Consider the following 16,196-nt stretch of genomic DNA (forward strand, 5'->3'; position numbering starts at 1 on the left):
CTCCGCCGCTTCTCGCCCCGCCCCGTCATTGTCCCCGGAGGTCTCCTTTCCCCTCCCCGTGCGTCCTAAGAGCTGTGAGAGTTGCTGGCTTCTCCCGCTGCCCGGCGTCTCTCCGCCTTCGGTGGGTCAGGCTCACGAGCAAGATGGAGGGCTGCCTGGGGGAGGAATCTTTTCAGATGTGGGAGCTCAACCGGCGCCTGGAGGCCTACCTGGCGCGGGTGAAGGCCCTAGAGGAGCAGAATGAGCTGCTCGGCGCGGAGCTCGGAGGCCTCCGGGCACAGACCGGGGATGCCTCCTGGCGGGCCCGTGCCGACGACGAGCTGGCGGCCCTGCGGGCCCTCGTCGACCAGCGCTGGCGGGAGAAGCACGCGGCCGAGGTGGCGCGCGACAACCTGGCGGAAGAGGTGGCGGGCGTGGCAGGCCAGTGCCAGCAGCAGCGGCTGGCGCGGGAGCGGGCGGCGGCCGAGGCGGCCCGCATCCGGCGTGCAGCCGAGGCCGAGAAGTGCGCCCAGACCCGGCTGAGCGCCCGGGCGGCGGAGCTGGAGCGCGAGCTGGAGGTGGTGTGCGCGGCGCACGAGGAGGAGCGCGCGGTCCTGAGCGCCCGGCCCCGCGGCCCCAGCCGGCCCGCCGTGACCCGCGGGCCCCCCGCGCCCGCGCCTGAGCTGGAGGAGCTGGCGCGGCAGCTGGGCGACGCGTGGCGCGGGGCGGTGCGTGGCTACCAGGAGCGCGTGGCGCGCATGGAGACGTCGCTGGGCCAGGCCCGGGAGCGCTTGGGCCGCGCGGTGCAGGGCGCCCGCGAGGGTCGCCTGGAGCTGCAGCAGCTGCAGGCGGAGCGTGGCGGCCTCCGGGAGCGCAGGGCCGCGCTGGAGCAGAGGCTGGAGGGCCGCTGGCAGGAGCGGCTGCGTGCCACGGAGAAGTTCCAGGTGACAGGGGCGGGGCGGGGAGCCCTGCGGTCTCCGTGGGGCTCAGGGACCTGGGGAAGGCAGCGGGCTGCGGGATTGGTGGTGGCTGCCCAGTCAGGAGCCACTACTTAGAAAGCCCGTCCTGGTGCCAGAAGGCTGACTTCCCCCACTTTGTCTAGAGTAGGGTGGGGGGTTCAGAGCCGTGTCAAAGAGCACACCCCTGGCCTGCCAGGAGGGACAGGGGAGGGTCAGGCACAGGACGGTCGGTGGCAGCGGCCTCCTCACTGTCTGGCCATAACCACCCCCTCCAGCCCCGCCCAGCAGCGCTTCTCCTGGGCTCTGGTGTTGCTCAGAAGATGCACAGGTCCCCACTCCCAGCCCCCATTGCTCCCCAGCGCTGAGTCTGCCCAGTTCCTAACTGCCCCCTCCCCCTGACGAGAGGGGTTCAGCGGCCCCCTTGTGCGGCCCCAGTCCCACGCCCCTGTAACGTCTGCTCAGCTCCCCCCCAGCACATTCCAGAGCCCGGGACAGCTGCTCCCCGTGACGCGGCACGGATGGGACCAGCAGCTGAGAAAATAGCCTCCCGCCTGGGCCAGACAGAGGTCTGGCCACCGCCACCTCCCACCTCTCCTCTCAGAGGAGAAAGATTCCAGAACATGTGGGAAGTGGAGGGGGTGGAGGCCTTGTGTGAGAACGGGAGACAGTGATCCGGACCCGGACTGCGGGCTCCAGGCCTCTTGATTAATCGTTTTTCCTTCTGCATCCACTTTTGTTCCCTCCCGTCTCCTCCCTGGAATCCGTCTCTCCTCCTCCCTCCCCTCCCCCTTCCTGTGGGAGCTGCAGTCCCATTCACTCCCAGAGGGCCGGGAGGGGTCGCAGACCTCAGAAACCCCAGAGGGGGTGCCCTGGGCAGGACGTAGGGTTGAGGGGCGGGGGATCCACCAGGGAGCAGAGGGAGCTGCAGCCCAGCGGGCCCGCGGGTTCGTTAGGGGGGAAGCCTGCCCCTTCACGCGCTGTCCCCCCCTTGTTCTGCAGTCTGCTGTGGAGGCTCTGGAGCAGGAGAAGCTCGGCCTGCAGGGCCAGATCGCCCAGGTCCTGGAAGGTCGGCAGCAGCTGGCACAGCTCAAGATGTCCCTCAGCCTGGAGGTCGCTACCTACAGGTATGGGTTTCCGGGCCCGGCCAGGCGCACGGACGCGCACACCCCTTCCAAGGCCGGGTCACCACCAGAGGGGCCCAGAGCCATGGGTGGTGGGAACTGGGCTGCCGCCAGGAGCTGTGACTCCCGGCCTGTGTCCTACCCCACTAGGGCGTGTCCCACCAGAGCCCACCTGCTCCGGTGTGTGCTCAGGAACGAAAAAGTCTCCTGGGCCTAGGAGGTCCCCCAAGGGGGGGTGATGTTGCTGAGTGGGACGGCTTCAGGAGAGACCACTGGACACACAGGCGTGGGGGGGTAGCTCTCCATCCAGACCCCGCCTAGGGCCTGAAAAGCCCAGTCTGCACGTGTGTGTGTGCACGTGTGTGCGCGTGCACGTGTGTGTATGCTCACGCCAAGAGAATGATGTCCCCGGGCAACCCCACAAAGGATGAACTGCAGGTTGGGGCCGGGGGCACCCGACCTGGGCCTTGGTCTCCTTGTCTGGAGGTGGGGGAGGGGCTGGGTGACATCCAAGGCCTCTTCCATCCTGAATGTCAGGGGCCTGACTCCCCTTGAGCCCCAGCCCCCTGGCCCTGCCCAGCCCTGCCGCTGATCACATTTCCTGTTGGCTCCAGAAAGGCTGAGACCGAGGAAGTGCTGCCTCTCTCAAAGCCACAGTCTCTTCTGGGAAATCAGCCTGGGGAGTTGCGGGGGGGACCCTGGGATGGAACTTGAGGATGGGGCTTTGCCTTCGGGTGGGGCCAGAGCTAGACATGCAAGGGCAGTACCCCAAGAATTCACAGGCCAACCAAGACAGGGACCCCGGGACAGGATCAGGAGGTCAGGGAAGGCAGGGTCCCGAGAGGGAAGGTCAGTGAGGGACCTGGGATGAAGAAGAGGACACCGAGCTCAGAGAGTCGGAGCCCCGTGGGCAAGGACAGAGGTGAGATCACGGCGGACACTAAGCAGACTCAGAGTCCTTGAGAGGAGCAGGAAGTGGATGCTCGGCGCCCCCCCCCCCCCCCCCCCCCCGTCCCCGGACCCTCCTCATTCCCCGTGGGGCACCCAGGCAGGGTCATGGACACAAAGACTGCCACTGCCCCCCAAAGGCTTGGGATCCAGAGTACTTAGAGATCCCAGGATGAGGGCTTCGACCCCCAGTCAAACCACCCGGGGAAAGGGTCAGGGCCGGCTTAACCACTGGCTTTTGAGGCATGAAAAGGATTTGGAGAGAGAGAGCGGAATTCATTTGCTTTTGTCCGTGACCAGCTTTGGGGGCCCTGGGGGAGCAGGAGGGAGCCTATCCCATGGGAACAGCATGAGAATTCCCACTTCCCTGGGAAGCCCCCCACTCAGACCCTCCAGACTGAACTGTGGACAAAGGCGGTGATTAGCATGAGAATCGGCCCCACAGGGAGGATGAGATCACTGGCCTAGGGTTGGGGGTGGGGGCGGCTGTGCGGGTGTGCGCACACTGTGTGGACTGTGTGGGAATGTGCTGTGTGTGAGTCTGGCCGTGTGTCCCAAGCATGTGTGCGATGCTGTGGTTTCTGTCCATGGGACTCCCCGGGCTCAGCCAAGTGTGACCCCACGTGTGGCTTTTGTGCGGCAGTGGGAATGAAGAGGAAGCCCACAGGGCCAGGGACCCAGGCTCAGCCGAGTCCTCCCAGGCCGGCTTGCCAGAGGCCTGCGGACAGACGGACAGACGGCTGACCCCGCATCTCCTCCCTCATCCCCAGGACCCTCCTAGAGGCTGAGAATTCCAGGCTGCAGACCCCTGGTGGTGTTTCCAAGGCTTCTCTCTGCTTCCAGGGTAAGAGGAGGGGTCAAGCCCTCCCCCACCCCACCCCCTTCTTTGCTCTCTAAGCCCCAGAGTAATTCCTATCCTGGGAGACCCAGTCTAGGTCTTGAGTCCTTGGCCTCCGGTACCAGTGAGTGGACTCTCAGCCCAGCCAGTGGAAGGTGGGGCAGGGCTCACGGGCACTCTTGCCAGAAGTGGTAGCTGCTTCGAAACTCCCCGCCAGTCCCTACTGACACTGTCTCTTCCCCTCTGCCTTTCCAGACCCTAAGCTGGAGCTGCATTTCCCTGGGACCCCAGAGGGCCGGCATCTGGGACCTGTGCTTTCTGCCCTGAGCCCTACTTCCCTCTCCTTGCCCTTGCCTGATACCCTTGAGACACCTGTGCCAGGCTTTCTGAAGAGCCGAGAATTCCTCCAGGCCCGTACCCCAACCCTGGCCAGCACCCCCATCCCACCCACACTTCCGGCTCCCTGCGCTGTTATAGATGCAGAGATCGGAGCCCAGGACGCCCCCCTCTCCCTGCTCCAGCCACAGATTGGGAGGGAGCAGGCCCCAGAGGCTATGCAGGCTCTGGCCATCCCTTCCAGCATTCGGCCAGGACCAGAGGAGCCTGGGGGCAAGCAACAAGAGGCCGGTACTGGTCAGTCTTCTGAGGATCACACCTCCTTGGCCCCAGGTCTCAGCCCAGACCCCTGTAGTTTAGAGGCCAAAGGGAGAGAGCCCAGTGGGTCTAGAATGGCTAGCAGATTCCAGGACGAAGGTGAAGGGCAAATCTGGGGGCTGGCAGAGAAAGAAACTGCCATAGAGGTAAAAATGGTGAATAGTTTGCAGCAGGAAACACGGCAAGAAGATGGGGGTCTGAACATGAAGGAAATCCAAGACTCCCAGGGTCCTTTGGAAGAAGAAACTCTGAAGTCTGTGGAAGAGGAAATTCAAGAGTCGCTGATATCTCTGGAAAAACAGAGGCACGAGACACTGAGATCTCTAGAGGCGAATCCAGAATCTCTGAGATCTTTAGAAGAAGAGAGGTTAGACACATCAAAAGATCTAGAAAAGGAGAATCAAGAGCTATTGACATCTTTAGAAGAGAAGGATGTAGAAGTACTGAGACCTCTAGAAAAAGAGACTCAAGGGCTACTTAAACCTGTAGGAAAAGAGGACCCACAGACATTGCAATCTGTAGAAAAGGAGAATGGAGAACTAATGGGGTCTCTTGAAGGTAATGGAGAGACATTTTTATATCCAGAAAAGGAAAATCATGTGTTAGAAAGGTGTCTAGAAGAGAACTTTGAGTCAATGAGAGATTCAGAAAAGGAGACTCAAGAGCCATTGAGATCTCTAGAAGATGAGAATCTAGAGAACTTGAGACTACTAGAAAAAGAAAACCAAGAGTCTCTCAACTCTCCAGAAGATGAGAAGCATAAGACCTTGAGACCTCCAGAAAAAGAGAACCAGGAACCAGTGAGGTGTCTAGAAGAAGATGACCAAGGGACATTGAGGCCTCTAGAAAAAGAGAACCAGGAGTCCTTGAGGTCTCTAGAAGAAGAGGACCAGGAATCAGTGAGACCTCTAAAAGAAGAATACCAGGAGCCAGAGAGGTCTGTAGGAGATGAGAACCAGGAGACATTGGGATCTCTAGAAAAAGAGAAACAGAGGTCCTTGGGGTCTCTAGAAGAAGAGGACCAGAAGATAGTGATACCTGTAGAAGAGAACCAGGAGGCAGTGAGGTCTCTAGAAGAAGACCAGGAGACACTGAATCCCCTAGAAGAAGAATACCAGGAGCCAGTGAAGTCTGTAGAAGATGAGAAACAGGAGACATTGGGATCTCTAGAAAAAGAGACCCAGAGGTCCTTGAGGTCTCTAGAAGAGGACCGAGAGACAGTGAGACCTCTAGAAAATGAACACCAGGAACCAATGGTGTCTCTAGTAGAAGAAGACCAGGCAATACTGAGACTTTTAGAAAAAGAGAACCACGAGTCAATGAAGTCTCTAGAAGATGAGAACCAGGAGACCTTGGGATCCCTGGAAAAAGAGAATCAGAGGTCCTTGGGGTCTCTAGAAGAAGAAGGCCAGGAGACAGTGAGTCCTCTAGAAAAAGAAAACCAGGAGCCAGTGGAGTGCGTAGAAGAAGAAGGCCAGGAGACTTTGAGATCTCTAGAAAAAGAGAATCAGGATCCAGTGGGGTGTCTAGTAGAAGAAGACCAGGCAATATTAAGATCTCTAGAAAAGGTGAAACCAGAGCCACAAATGTCTCTCGGAAAAGACCAGGAGATATTTAGATCTCTTGAAAATGAGAATCAACAGTTATTATGGTTCCTAAAAGAAGAGAGCAGCAAGGCAAGGAGATCTTCAGAGTCAGAGAGTCTAGAACCACCAAAGTCTGCAGGAAGCGATTTGGGAATATTGAAATCTCTAGAAACTCAAGAGCCACTGTGGTCTCCAGAAGAAATGAGTCAGAAGACAACAAAACCTCTAGACAAGGAAATTCAAGAACCACTGGAGTCTGTGGAAGACGGCCAGGAGATGCTGAGGCCTCTAGAAAAGGAGGCTCGAGAATCACTGGGCCGTGTGGGCGAGTGGAACCTAGAGAATCAGGGGCCTCCAGAAGAGCTGGGTCAGGAAAGCCAAAGGTCCCCGACCGAGGAAGAGACCCCCGCACAGACGGGGGACCTGGAGCCGCCGAGGTCTCTGAAAGAGGCAGGATGGCAGTCGCCAGCGCGTGCCCACCAGCAGGGGCGGGAAGACACGCTGGGATGTGGAGAACAGGATCAGGACTCGCCCCCTGGCAGGGCGGCGGCGGGCCAGGAAGCTGAGGCAAAGCCCATCATCGTGAGGGAGTCCGGTGGCTTCGCCGGGAAGGAGGAGCCTGAGGGGTGCGGACAACTGTGGCTGGCGGCTGCAGGCGAGGCCTGGAGTGCTGGCGAGGGGCATCCGGGGAGCCCGAAGCCCCGAGAGCAGAGAGCGCCAGTTGAGGGAGCCAGCGGGGAGGGAGGCACTGAGGGCTTCCGGGACCCCGAAGGGCCACCAGAGCAAGTCCGGGCGCCAGGCATCCAACCTGCCCAGGAAGTATCTGAGGCGAGAGAGCTGGTGTTGGAAGGTGGACAGGAGTCCCCCGGGGGGGACCAGGCCTCCCCAGAGGTCACTTTGGGGTTAGGGACAGCTGCGGGCGAGTCTGCCGCGGGAAGCTGGCAGGGACCAGAGCGGGAGGTGGGGGGGCTGGAGGACCCAGGCTGCCCGGCCAGAGAGGAGGGGACGACACCACCCACAGGCAAGGAAGGTTTGGAGGGAGAGAGGAGGCCGGGCTCAGAAGGGTCCAGAGAGGACCCAGAGGAGGCAGATGCTCTGGACCCAGAGCTTTCCACCCTGTCCAGGAGGAGCATGGACCCCCTGGAACCTTCCAGGGGCTGGGAGGAGGCAGAGCTGGAGGCCCCCTGGGGCGCAGAGTCCGGGCTCCCCGCCGAGACCGAGGGCCCCTCTCCCGGGGGAAGCAGTAGGGGTGCCCCTTGGCCCGGGCCACTGGCGTTGGAGGAAGCAGGAGAGGCAGAGCTAGTGCTGGGGCCCGCTGAGCCCCGGGCACCCACCCCGATCCCTGGAGATGCCCCCGGGCTCCAGCTCCTGGCTGAGGGGGGCCGGGAGGCTGGCTGGGGGCCGGAGGGCAGAGCGGAGGCTCTGGCAGGGGTGGGGGGGCAGCAGGAGGGCTTGGGTTCTGAGGGCAGCGCTGAGGATCTCCGGGAGGGGGAGAACAGGGAAGACAGTGAGGCTGACGAGCTTGGGGAGACTCTCCCGGACCCCACTCCGCTGGGCCTCTGTCTCCAGTCCCAGGCCTCCCCCAGGTGGGATCCGGTCGGAGAGCCGAGGCCCTCCCCGCAAGGGGAGGCCAGAAAGGAAGGCTGGAGCCCTTCCGTCCCGACCTCTGAGGGCTGTGGGGCCCAGCGAGGGGGTGAGGAGGACCAGGACGAGGAGGAGGAATGCGGGCAGGACTCTGACTTGTCGGAGGAGTTTGAGGACCTGGAGGCTGAGGCTTCTCGCCTTCCCGGGGTCCCCAGGGAGGCTGTGGAACCTCTGGGCCGAGCTCCTGAGCCTGCAGCCTGGGCCGGGGAGGGCGAGTCGGACGGGTTTGCGGATGAGGAAGAGAGTGGGGAGGAGGGAGAGGAAGACAAGGAGGAAGAGGATGGGGGGCAGCCAGGGGCCGGCCCGTGGGGCCCAGGGTCCTCTGTCCGTCCCCTCCCGGCCCTGAATGGCCCTCCGAGAGGGAACTTCCCGGGGTTTGAGGCCACAGATGGCACCGTCCCCTGGGTTGACGGCCTGAGGGACGCGGCCGCTGGTGTCCGGAGAACCGCCCTGGAGACTGAGTCCCAGGACAGCTCGGAGCCCTCGGGCTCGGACGGGGAGTCTGGCCCCGTTTCCTTGGAGAGGGAGGACCAGGTCCCCGACCCTCTGGGAACACTCGGTGGGGTGGGGAACAGCCTGGGTGTCCCTGGCCAGGGCCCCAGCCTGAAGGAGGAGTTGGAGCGTGTGAGTGGGGGGGCGGTGAACGGGCTGCAGCAGTCTGACAGAGGAGAGCAGGGGACACTGGGGGGCCCTGCGGGGGACCCAGGCAGCCCCTTGGAGGAGGAGGACGATGAGGGGGGTGCCCTGAAGTCCCCTTGGGCAGGACCTCCTCTTCACCTGGGCGTGGGCCAGTTCCTGAAGTTCACGCCAAGGGATGATGTTGACTCCTGGTCCTCAGGGGAGGACTAGAGAGCAGCTCGCTCGCTGAGGACTCGGGGGGTGTGTGCGTGTTGGGGGGTCCCTATGTCCCCTCCCTGCTCAGAGGCAGAACTCCTTAAGTTATGATCCCTCGACCCGTGGCCTCTGTCCCAGAGGCCTGACCGGCCAGGGTGAAGCAGGGGTGAGTCCCGAGAACAGAGGCTCCGGAATGCACCCCAGCCCGCAGACCCTGCTGTCCCAGGAGGCTGCAGCCGGCCGAACCACCGTAGGACTAGGCCCCTTTCCTGCCACACCCCTTCTCCCCTCCTGTCCTCTGGGAAGGGCTCCCCCAGGGCAGGGGGCTATGGTGGTCCTCACCGCAGGGCTCCCCTGCCCTGTCCCTCCTCGCTGCACCCTTGTAGGGGGTCTGGCCACTGGGGGAGGGGGTGCTCCCAGGCCCTGACCGCCCCCACCCCGTGTTCCTGCCGTGTTGAGTCTGGCTCATCCCTGCCTGAATAAAGCAATCTTTGGTCTTTGATATCTGGACTCTTCCTTCCCTGGGGTGGGGGGGTCCTCGGGGCCCGGTGGAGTAGAGATGGGGTGACTGGGGACGAAGCTAGTGCTGGGGGGGGGCTGCCTCTGCGGAGAGAAGGAACGGGAAGGCCTCCCGGGGCCCAGGGTGGGGGGCGGGTGGCCGTCCAGGTGACCCTGTGCTGGCAGAAGCCAGGGCCATCATCATCTCTGCCCACAGCACTGATGACAGGGATTAGGCTGGGGGCCACCCCACCATCGGCTTCCTCCCTGCCACCCCCGGCCCCTCAGTGCCGCCAGGATAATGAACCCCTTGCCTCCAAACCCTAACAGTCGTCTGGCCTGCGATGCCGACTCCACAGGGCTGGGTCAGAGCGGGAGGAGGGCGGCTGTGTGGCCCCTGCTCAGTGTTTGACCTCTCTGGACCTCAGACTCAGCCGCAGTGAGGGGCGCTGGGCTGGGTGGCAGGGAAGGGGTGTGGGGAGACCCTCGGGGGCAGGAAGAACCAGAGGAGGCAGAGGTTCGGCCTGGGGTACCCCCTCTTCTTGCCACTGCTCCTCCCCGCCCCCTCCTCTCTTCCCAGAAGGGCTCTGGGTCCGTGAGGGCCGGGAGAGGCCAAGGGTTCCCGGGTTAGATGGGGCCCTAGGCCTTGAAGTCAAGATACACAGAGAGAAACCGCTGGGGCTCTGGCTCACGGGGGCTCTGGCTCTCGGCCCCTCTAAGCCTCTGGCTGGGGGCGGGGTTACGGACCCGAGAAAGAAACTTCCCACACTTGGAGGCCGGCCCAGGTCTGGGAGCTCTTCCTCTCCCCAGGCGCAAGGCTGAGGGCGGGGGGACAATGAGAGGACGGAGACCCAGGCCCGCTGGCTCCCACTCAGGTCCTCTGGCCAAAGAGGGGTGGGCAGACGGACAGGAGGCCCCGATAGACTCCCGCTGTGCCCCTCTCCACGCGGGAGTCTCTGTCTTGGGACCCAGGCCCTCATGTCACATACACCCTGCCCTTGGGTGCAGGAGCCACTCCGTCCCCACCCTTCTGGCAGCCCAAGGTCCTGAGCTCCTTCCTGTACCCAGTGCTGACAAGGCCGGTCTGATCCCGCCAGCCCGCGGGGCCCGGGGGCCAGCACTCGGCGTCCAGGCAAGTAGCGCCACCCGCTGCCCCTGTCATGGGACAGAGGAGCCCTATGCTTGATCTCCCCAGGCCCTCGGGCACTGCCGCCTGGGCCAGGGGCCAAGGACAAGAGGCCAGGCCAAGCCGTCCTTCCCTGCCCCCGGGTGTCCCTCCTGCCCCCGACACTGGGATCCCTGATCCCCTACAGGGTCACCCCCACAATCCTGAACAGGGGAAGGATGCGAGTGAGACAGAAGTCAGGGCTTCCGGAAAGGGGGTGTGTAGTGGGAGGCGTGTTCTCTTTGGAAATGGCCGTCTGTCGGTGCGATACGAGAAATCAAGGTTGGACAGTAACAGGGTCATTCCGGGAGGTTGTAAGAGTGTCGCTTTTCAGGAGACTCTGCTGAGCACCTGCTACGTGCTGTCACTGTACAGACTCCGAGAATCCGGGTTCCTCGCTCCCTTCTTCTTCTTTTTTTTTAAGAGACTTTATTTATTTATTTGACAGAGAGAGAGAGAGAGAGATCGCAAGTAGGCAGAGAGGCAGGCAGAGAGAGAGGGAGGAAGCAGGCTCCCCGCTGCGGGGCTCGATCCCAGGACCCTGAGATCACGACCTGAGCCAAAAGCAGAGGCTTTAACCCACCGAGCCACCCAGGTGCCCCGAAGAAGGGCTTCTGAAGTCACATTCGAAGACAGAGCCGAGGAGGAGGTTATGGGAGGGTAAAAGGAGGGACCTTGCCTGATCTGGGCTGGGGGGGGAGGGGTAGGGGAAGTGGGGGGAGAAAGGATCCTTGCCCCTGTAAAATCCCGGGGCCAAACCAGAGAGCCTGGGGGGTTGTGGAGCAGAAGGAAGACACGTGTGACCAGAGGTGGAGGATGACGGGGGAGAAGGTTCACAGGGAGACTAAGGAGAGTCTGAGTCTCTGGGCTGAGGCCTTGTCTGGTGGCCAGGAAGTGTGCACGTCTTCTTGGGGGAATGAAGAGCCAATGCTGGGCTTGAAGGATGCAGCACGACCAGGTTTGTGTTTTCGATGTGACCTCTGTCGGCTGGGCCAGGATAAGCGTCGGAGTGGCTACTGCAATGGTCTGGGCAGGGGCGCTGGCAGGAGGGGGCATGAAGGACAGAAGTCAGAGACGCAGGATCTCAGCTCTTGGTGGCCTGCCGTGGGGGATGGAGGAGCGTGTGGCAGCCGAGGTTCCCAGGTTTTCACTGGGGCAACAGGAAGGGGGTTCCCATCTTCTGAGCTGGAGAATCTGGAGGGGCTGCCTTGGGGCTCGGAAGAGAGGGCCAGGGTGGGGACAAGAGCAGGAGGGTGGGTGGCCTGGGGTCACCCAGAGAGCCCAGGAGAGAGCTCCAGGCCAGGGAATGGGAGGACCCGGGCCCTCCCACCTCAGCGGACCCTGTCCTCTTGGAAAGTTCCAGGAGAGCGCGGACTTTGTCCAGCCCAGGGTCTCTGCGGGCCCCCAGGATGCTCAGCAAACAGGTACAGAATGAATGAACCGAGGAATGAATGAGGGAAGGAACCGCGATGAGGTCAGACAACAGGAAGCGTTAGGGAGGGTGGGTCCCCGGAGGAGCAGGCGGCACCGTCCCTCCAGCACCACCCCCCACCGGGAGGACAGGCGCGGGGTTATTCTGGGGCCTCTGCCGCCTCCGCCGTAAATACAGCCTCGGAGGGGCGGGGGCGGGGTGGGGGGCCGGGTGGGGGGCCGGAGGTGGCTGCCTGCGTTTGTTTGGGGCACTTCCTTATAAGGCCGTCCAGTCTGAGGCCCCAGAGGGTGAGGTCAGGGGCTGAGCTCTCCACTCAGCCAGCCCAATGCTGTCCTTGCTGCTGCCACCACGGGCCACCACGGTGCCACCCGCCGGGTCTCTGAGGGAATCAAAGGCCTGGGCTTTGGGCTCCGGCCAAGGGAGCTCCCAGTGGGGCCTCTTAAAGGGGCCGTCCGCCTTCCTGCCTGCTTTGCGTGCCCAGTGCACACTGGGGAAGGTGTCCGTGCAGGGTCCTCTGGGGAGGTGGGGCTGGGGTCCCGCTGTTCCCCTCAGAGCCCCTCAGAGCCCTCAGAGTCACATGGCTGTGACTCCCTGTGGTCTAACCTTACACCTCCCGCTGCACGCTGCCCCCCTCCTGGCCTCTTCCATCACTCAGAGGTCCTTCATTGCTCCCGAAGGCGCTGGCGCCTCAGCGCCCCACGGCCCTCCCCCAGCCCCTCCTGGGAGACCAGCTGCTGCCACTTGACCCTGTGGTGTCTCAGCTGCCGTGTCTGTAATGCCATCCTCACAGGGAAGGAGGAATGTGGTTTAATTTCAGCTGGAATGCGCCCTCTGGGCTGCCCACCGCGAGGGGAGGGGACGGAGACCAAGCCTGCCCGAGCCCAGGAAACTCAGCTGGACTCTGGGCTTGGGGACAGGCCTCCGGGTCCCCTGAGCCCTGCCCCCACCCTGCAGCAGAGGCCCTGCTCCAGGACGGGCCCCACAGAGGGATGGGTTTCGCAGGGAGCTGGGGAAAAGGAGGCTTCTTGGGTAAAGAAAGGAGCAGGTGCTGGTTCCGCGTCCGAGGGCCCAGCCTAGACAGAAGAGAGTCCCACGGGGCTGAGCGGGGAAGGGACTGAATGAAGGAGGCGGGGACAGAAGAGCCTCAGGTGAGCCCCCCCCCCCCCCGCCCGCGCACCCCGAGTCTGCAGCCGGAGGACAGGGCGCCGTTTCCTGTCTCATCCACTTCTGTGTCTCTGTCCCTGCTGGGGCCCCTCCCTACCGCGGTCCAGCCTAGCACCCCAAACCCGGATCACACTGGTCTCTTCTCCAAACTCAGGAGCGCTTGGCTCTGGCCCCTTTATCCCAGGGTCCCCAGGGTGGACGGCCCACCTGTCACCTGACAACAGGAGGAGACCCAGAGCCCAGAGAAGACCTGCAGCGTCTCTCCGGCAGCCGCCAGCCCTCCTCCAGCCCCGCGCACCCTGCCCTCCCCCATGACTCAGCTGCAGCTCCAGAAATAAACCCAGGCAGCTGCCAGGGGGCCACCGTCGAGGAACCAGCTCCCGGCAGCTGTGGGCTCAGCTGCTGACGAGCCAGGGCCCCAGGGTCCCGGGAAAGGGTGGCTGGAGGCTTCAGGGCTGGGGAGACAGCTCACCAGCTCGGCCCCTCCCGGGCCCTTGGTCAGCCAAGCTCACCACTCACAAGCCCACTCTCCCTCCCCAACTCTCTCCGTGGTCTGCTACCTGCTTTTCTCCCTGTCCCCGGCTCCTGGTTCCTTACGGGCTCCCCAATCTGTGGGTCTCTCCTGGGCTCCTTCCTTTTCTATTCAGCTCACTCACGTGTCACAGAGAACTTCAGTTCACTTTGATGGGGAAACTGAGGCACAAAGAGACATCCCCTGCCAATGCTCCTAAGAGCCCCTAGACACCTCTTGGGGTCCCCAGAACACAGGTTAGGGGGCTGTGGGCGGCTCCCCTTAATGCCCCAGTCCCCAGGGGTCAGCAGCCCTGCCTGGCTAACAAGCTCCCGAGGACTCAGGGAGAACAGCAGGGAGGCCGCAGGCCCCCACTCCGAGGACTGATCAGTCCTTCCGTGGTGTCCGCACGGGCTTCCTCCTTCTCCCTCTTTTCTCATCTCTCCCCCCTTCCCCCCCTTCCTGGGGCTCTGCCCCTGAGACCCTCAGTTCATCCTTCCCAGGAGGAAGCTCTGCTTTGCGGCCAGCGGGGCGGACGGAGCGGACAGGTCATCTCAGGAAGGCCCGAGCCGTCTGGGGGAGGCAGACGGAGCGAGGAGACCTGGTCCCCACTTGGGCTGGGGATCTGACTGCAGCCCCCAGGGTGAGCCCGCCCGCCCCCAGGGGACTGACAGGCTGAGCATTTTTGGAAGTCTTCGGGCAGCCTGGACAATGGGGCCCTTTCTCTCCCAGCGCAGGAGACCGTCCCACAGACAGGGCTGAGGCCGGGACAAAGGCCCCAGTGAGGTCAGGGCAGCGTGTGGGAGTTAGGGGTGGGGTGGGGTGGGGGCCCTCGGGGGGACGGATGGGAGGTAGGGTGGTGGTTAGAGCTGTCTGGGGGAGTGCTGGGGACCATGGTAGCTGGAGGGCATCTGGAGGGCCCCTCTGCCCAGCCCCTAAAGCCAGGCCCCCTTCTCTCCTATATCCATTCACTCTGACCTCACCCCAAGAGAACAGGCAGCCCTGAGGGGTCCCCATGTTAGACTCCGAGAAAAGGCCAAGAATGTAAGCCTGCCTGGTGGGGGGCTCGGCAGGGGTGACCTGGTCAGACCCAGGTGGGCTCCTGCTCCAGGCTCTTCCGGGAGGGGCAGGGTGGGGCCCCCCATGAGCAGGAGGTGCTGATGCCCCTGCCCCGCCGTCTCGCGCACACGTACGCACACGCACACACGTGAGCACACGTGCACACACACACCCGGGCTCATGCATGCGCAGGTCAGGGCTGGACTCAGTTCACAGTGCTGAGTCATCCCTGGACCAGCTCCCCCCTCCTCCAGGAAGCCCAACAAAGCCAGGAGAAGGCTTAGGCTTCCGTTTCCGGTGGACTTGCTCCAGTGGCGGCAGGTGCCGGGGCCGGGAGGGAGATGACTCCAGTGGCCGCCCTGTGTGAACCCTGGCAGATCTCCTCATGTACACAGCACACGGCGGACCCCTGCTTCGGCTGTGGGGGACACTCAAGAAGTGTTGGTGGCCCGCCGGGACACTGAAGCCCCCTCCAGCTCCCACCCAGGAGCCCTCTGGGGGGTCCACCCTGCCGTCTCAAGTCCTGTGGGATCTGCTTTGCGAGAGCCCAGGGATGGACACTGCCCCCTCCTCTGCCTTCTCACCTTCAGGCCCAGGCTTCCAAGGCCCACCTTGGTGTTGACCCACTCACCAGTCCAGCTAAATGCCTGACATCCCTAACAAGGCCCTGAGGAGGCAACCCCGGGGGGGGGGTGTAGTACAGAATAAAGTGGGGGTCTACTCTGGCCCCAGGATCATCTTCCTCCCTGTGGCTCCTGCAGAAACAGCCCCATCCCCTAGCCCTGGCCGGCTGGGTTGTGTGGGAGGGGCGGGTGAGCCCCGGTGGGGAGAGGAAGGCGGGGGTAGGTAGGCGGGGGTAGGTGCGCCCGGGAAGCCATGCTGGCACCCAGCCCCAGATGGTGTGGGGTCTCGGTAAAGGGTGGAGAGGGCCAGGAGCTGGTGGCACCTGTCCGGGGTGCCTCACTGTCTCGGGTCTTTCGCGATGGCTCCCGCCGTCTGGCTCCTCTGAGTCTCACCAGGTTTTCCCGACTTGCAGGAGAAGGAATCAGAGTTGCTCAGGGGGGCACGACGGAGGGCAGCCCCAGAGCGCGCGCGTGTGTGACCGCGTGTGCACGCGTGTGACCGCGTGCGTGTCTTTGCGCGTGTGACCGCGTGCGTGTCTTTGCGCGTGTGACCGCGTGTGTGACCGCGTGCGGGGAGCGCCCGCCGCCGCAGGGGTCCGCCCCGGCCACGGCGCGGCGGGGCCCAAGGCCGTGCCCGCGCGGAGGTACACGCGCGCGCACACGTCCTCCCCTCCCCACTTCCGACGCTGACCTCACCACCCCAGCCGCCGCTGACTCACAGCCCGCGCCGTCGGCGCGCCCTGGCCGGAAGTCACCCTCCGCCCCTCCGTCCGCTCCCCCCTTCCCCACCCGCGCGGCTCGCAACGAGGGGTCGCGGCGCCCCCTGGCGGCCTCCCGGGACCCCTGCGGCTCCTCCCGCCCGGCCGCACCCACGCAGGCGCACGCGGCGCTCTCAGCCCGCCGTGCCTGCGTCCGCAGCGCCCTCTGCCGGTCACAGCCGGGAGCCCAGCAGGTCTTTCTCGGAGCCGAGCGCAAAGCAGGGCTGGGGGCGTCTCCCGGGCCCTTGTCTTGCTGCCCCAATCCCTGTTTCTTTTGCTGGAAGTAAGCCTTCCTGCCGTCTGGCCCCCAGACCTGCATTCCCTTCACTCTCACCCTCATCCTTGAGAGAAACCGTCCCTTTTGGGAACCTCAGAACCGGGCCACCAAGGCCCTGGTCTCCCCGCCTTCCTCTGTGGGCTCTC

At 63.6% G+C, this 16,196-nt stretch overlaps 1 protein-coding gene and 1 long non-coding RNA gene across 2 annotated transcripts; both read left to right on the top strand.

Annotated features, from left to right (window-relative positions):
* Positions 1-9,065, top strand: NES (nestin). Its single transcript, XM_082703116.1, has 4 exons — positions 1-923; positions 1,938-2,062; positions 3,778-3,851; positions 4,101-9,065. Exons 1-4 carry the CDS (start codon positions 144-146, stop codon positions 8,576-8,578), a joined length of 5,457 nt encoding a protein of 1,818 aa, XP_082559242.1. The 5' UTR covers positions 1-143; the 3' UTR covers positions 8,579-9,065.
* Positions 9,066-12,261: 3,196 nt separating this feature from the next.
* On the top strand, positions 12,262-15,553 carry LOC309850084. The gene is made up of 3 exons (XR_014304074.1): positions 12,262-12,806; positions 13,837-13,976; positions 14,647-15,553. It is a non-coding gene; the product is annotated as an uncharacterized lncRNA (long non-coding RNA).
* Positions 15,554-16,196: the final 643 nt, after the last annotated feature.

Source organism: Mustela nivalis (assembly GCF_964662115.1).
Source record: "Mustela nivalis genome assembly, chromosome: 16".
Classification (NCBI taxonomy): domain Eukaryota; kingdom Metazoa; phylum Chordata; class Mammalia; order Carnivora; family Mustelidae; genus Mustela; species Mustela nivalis.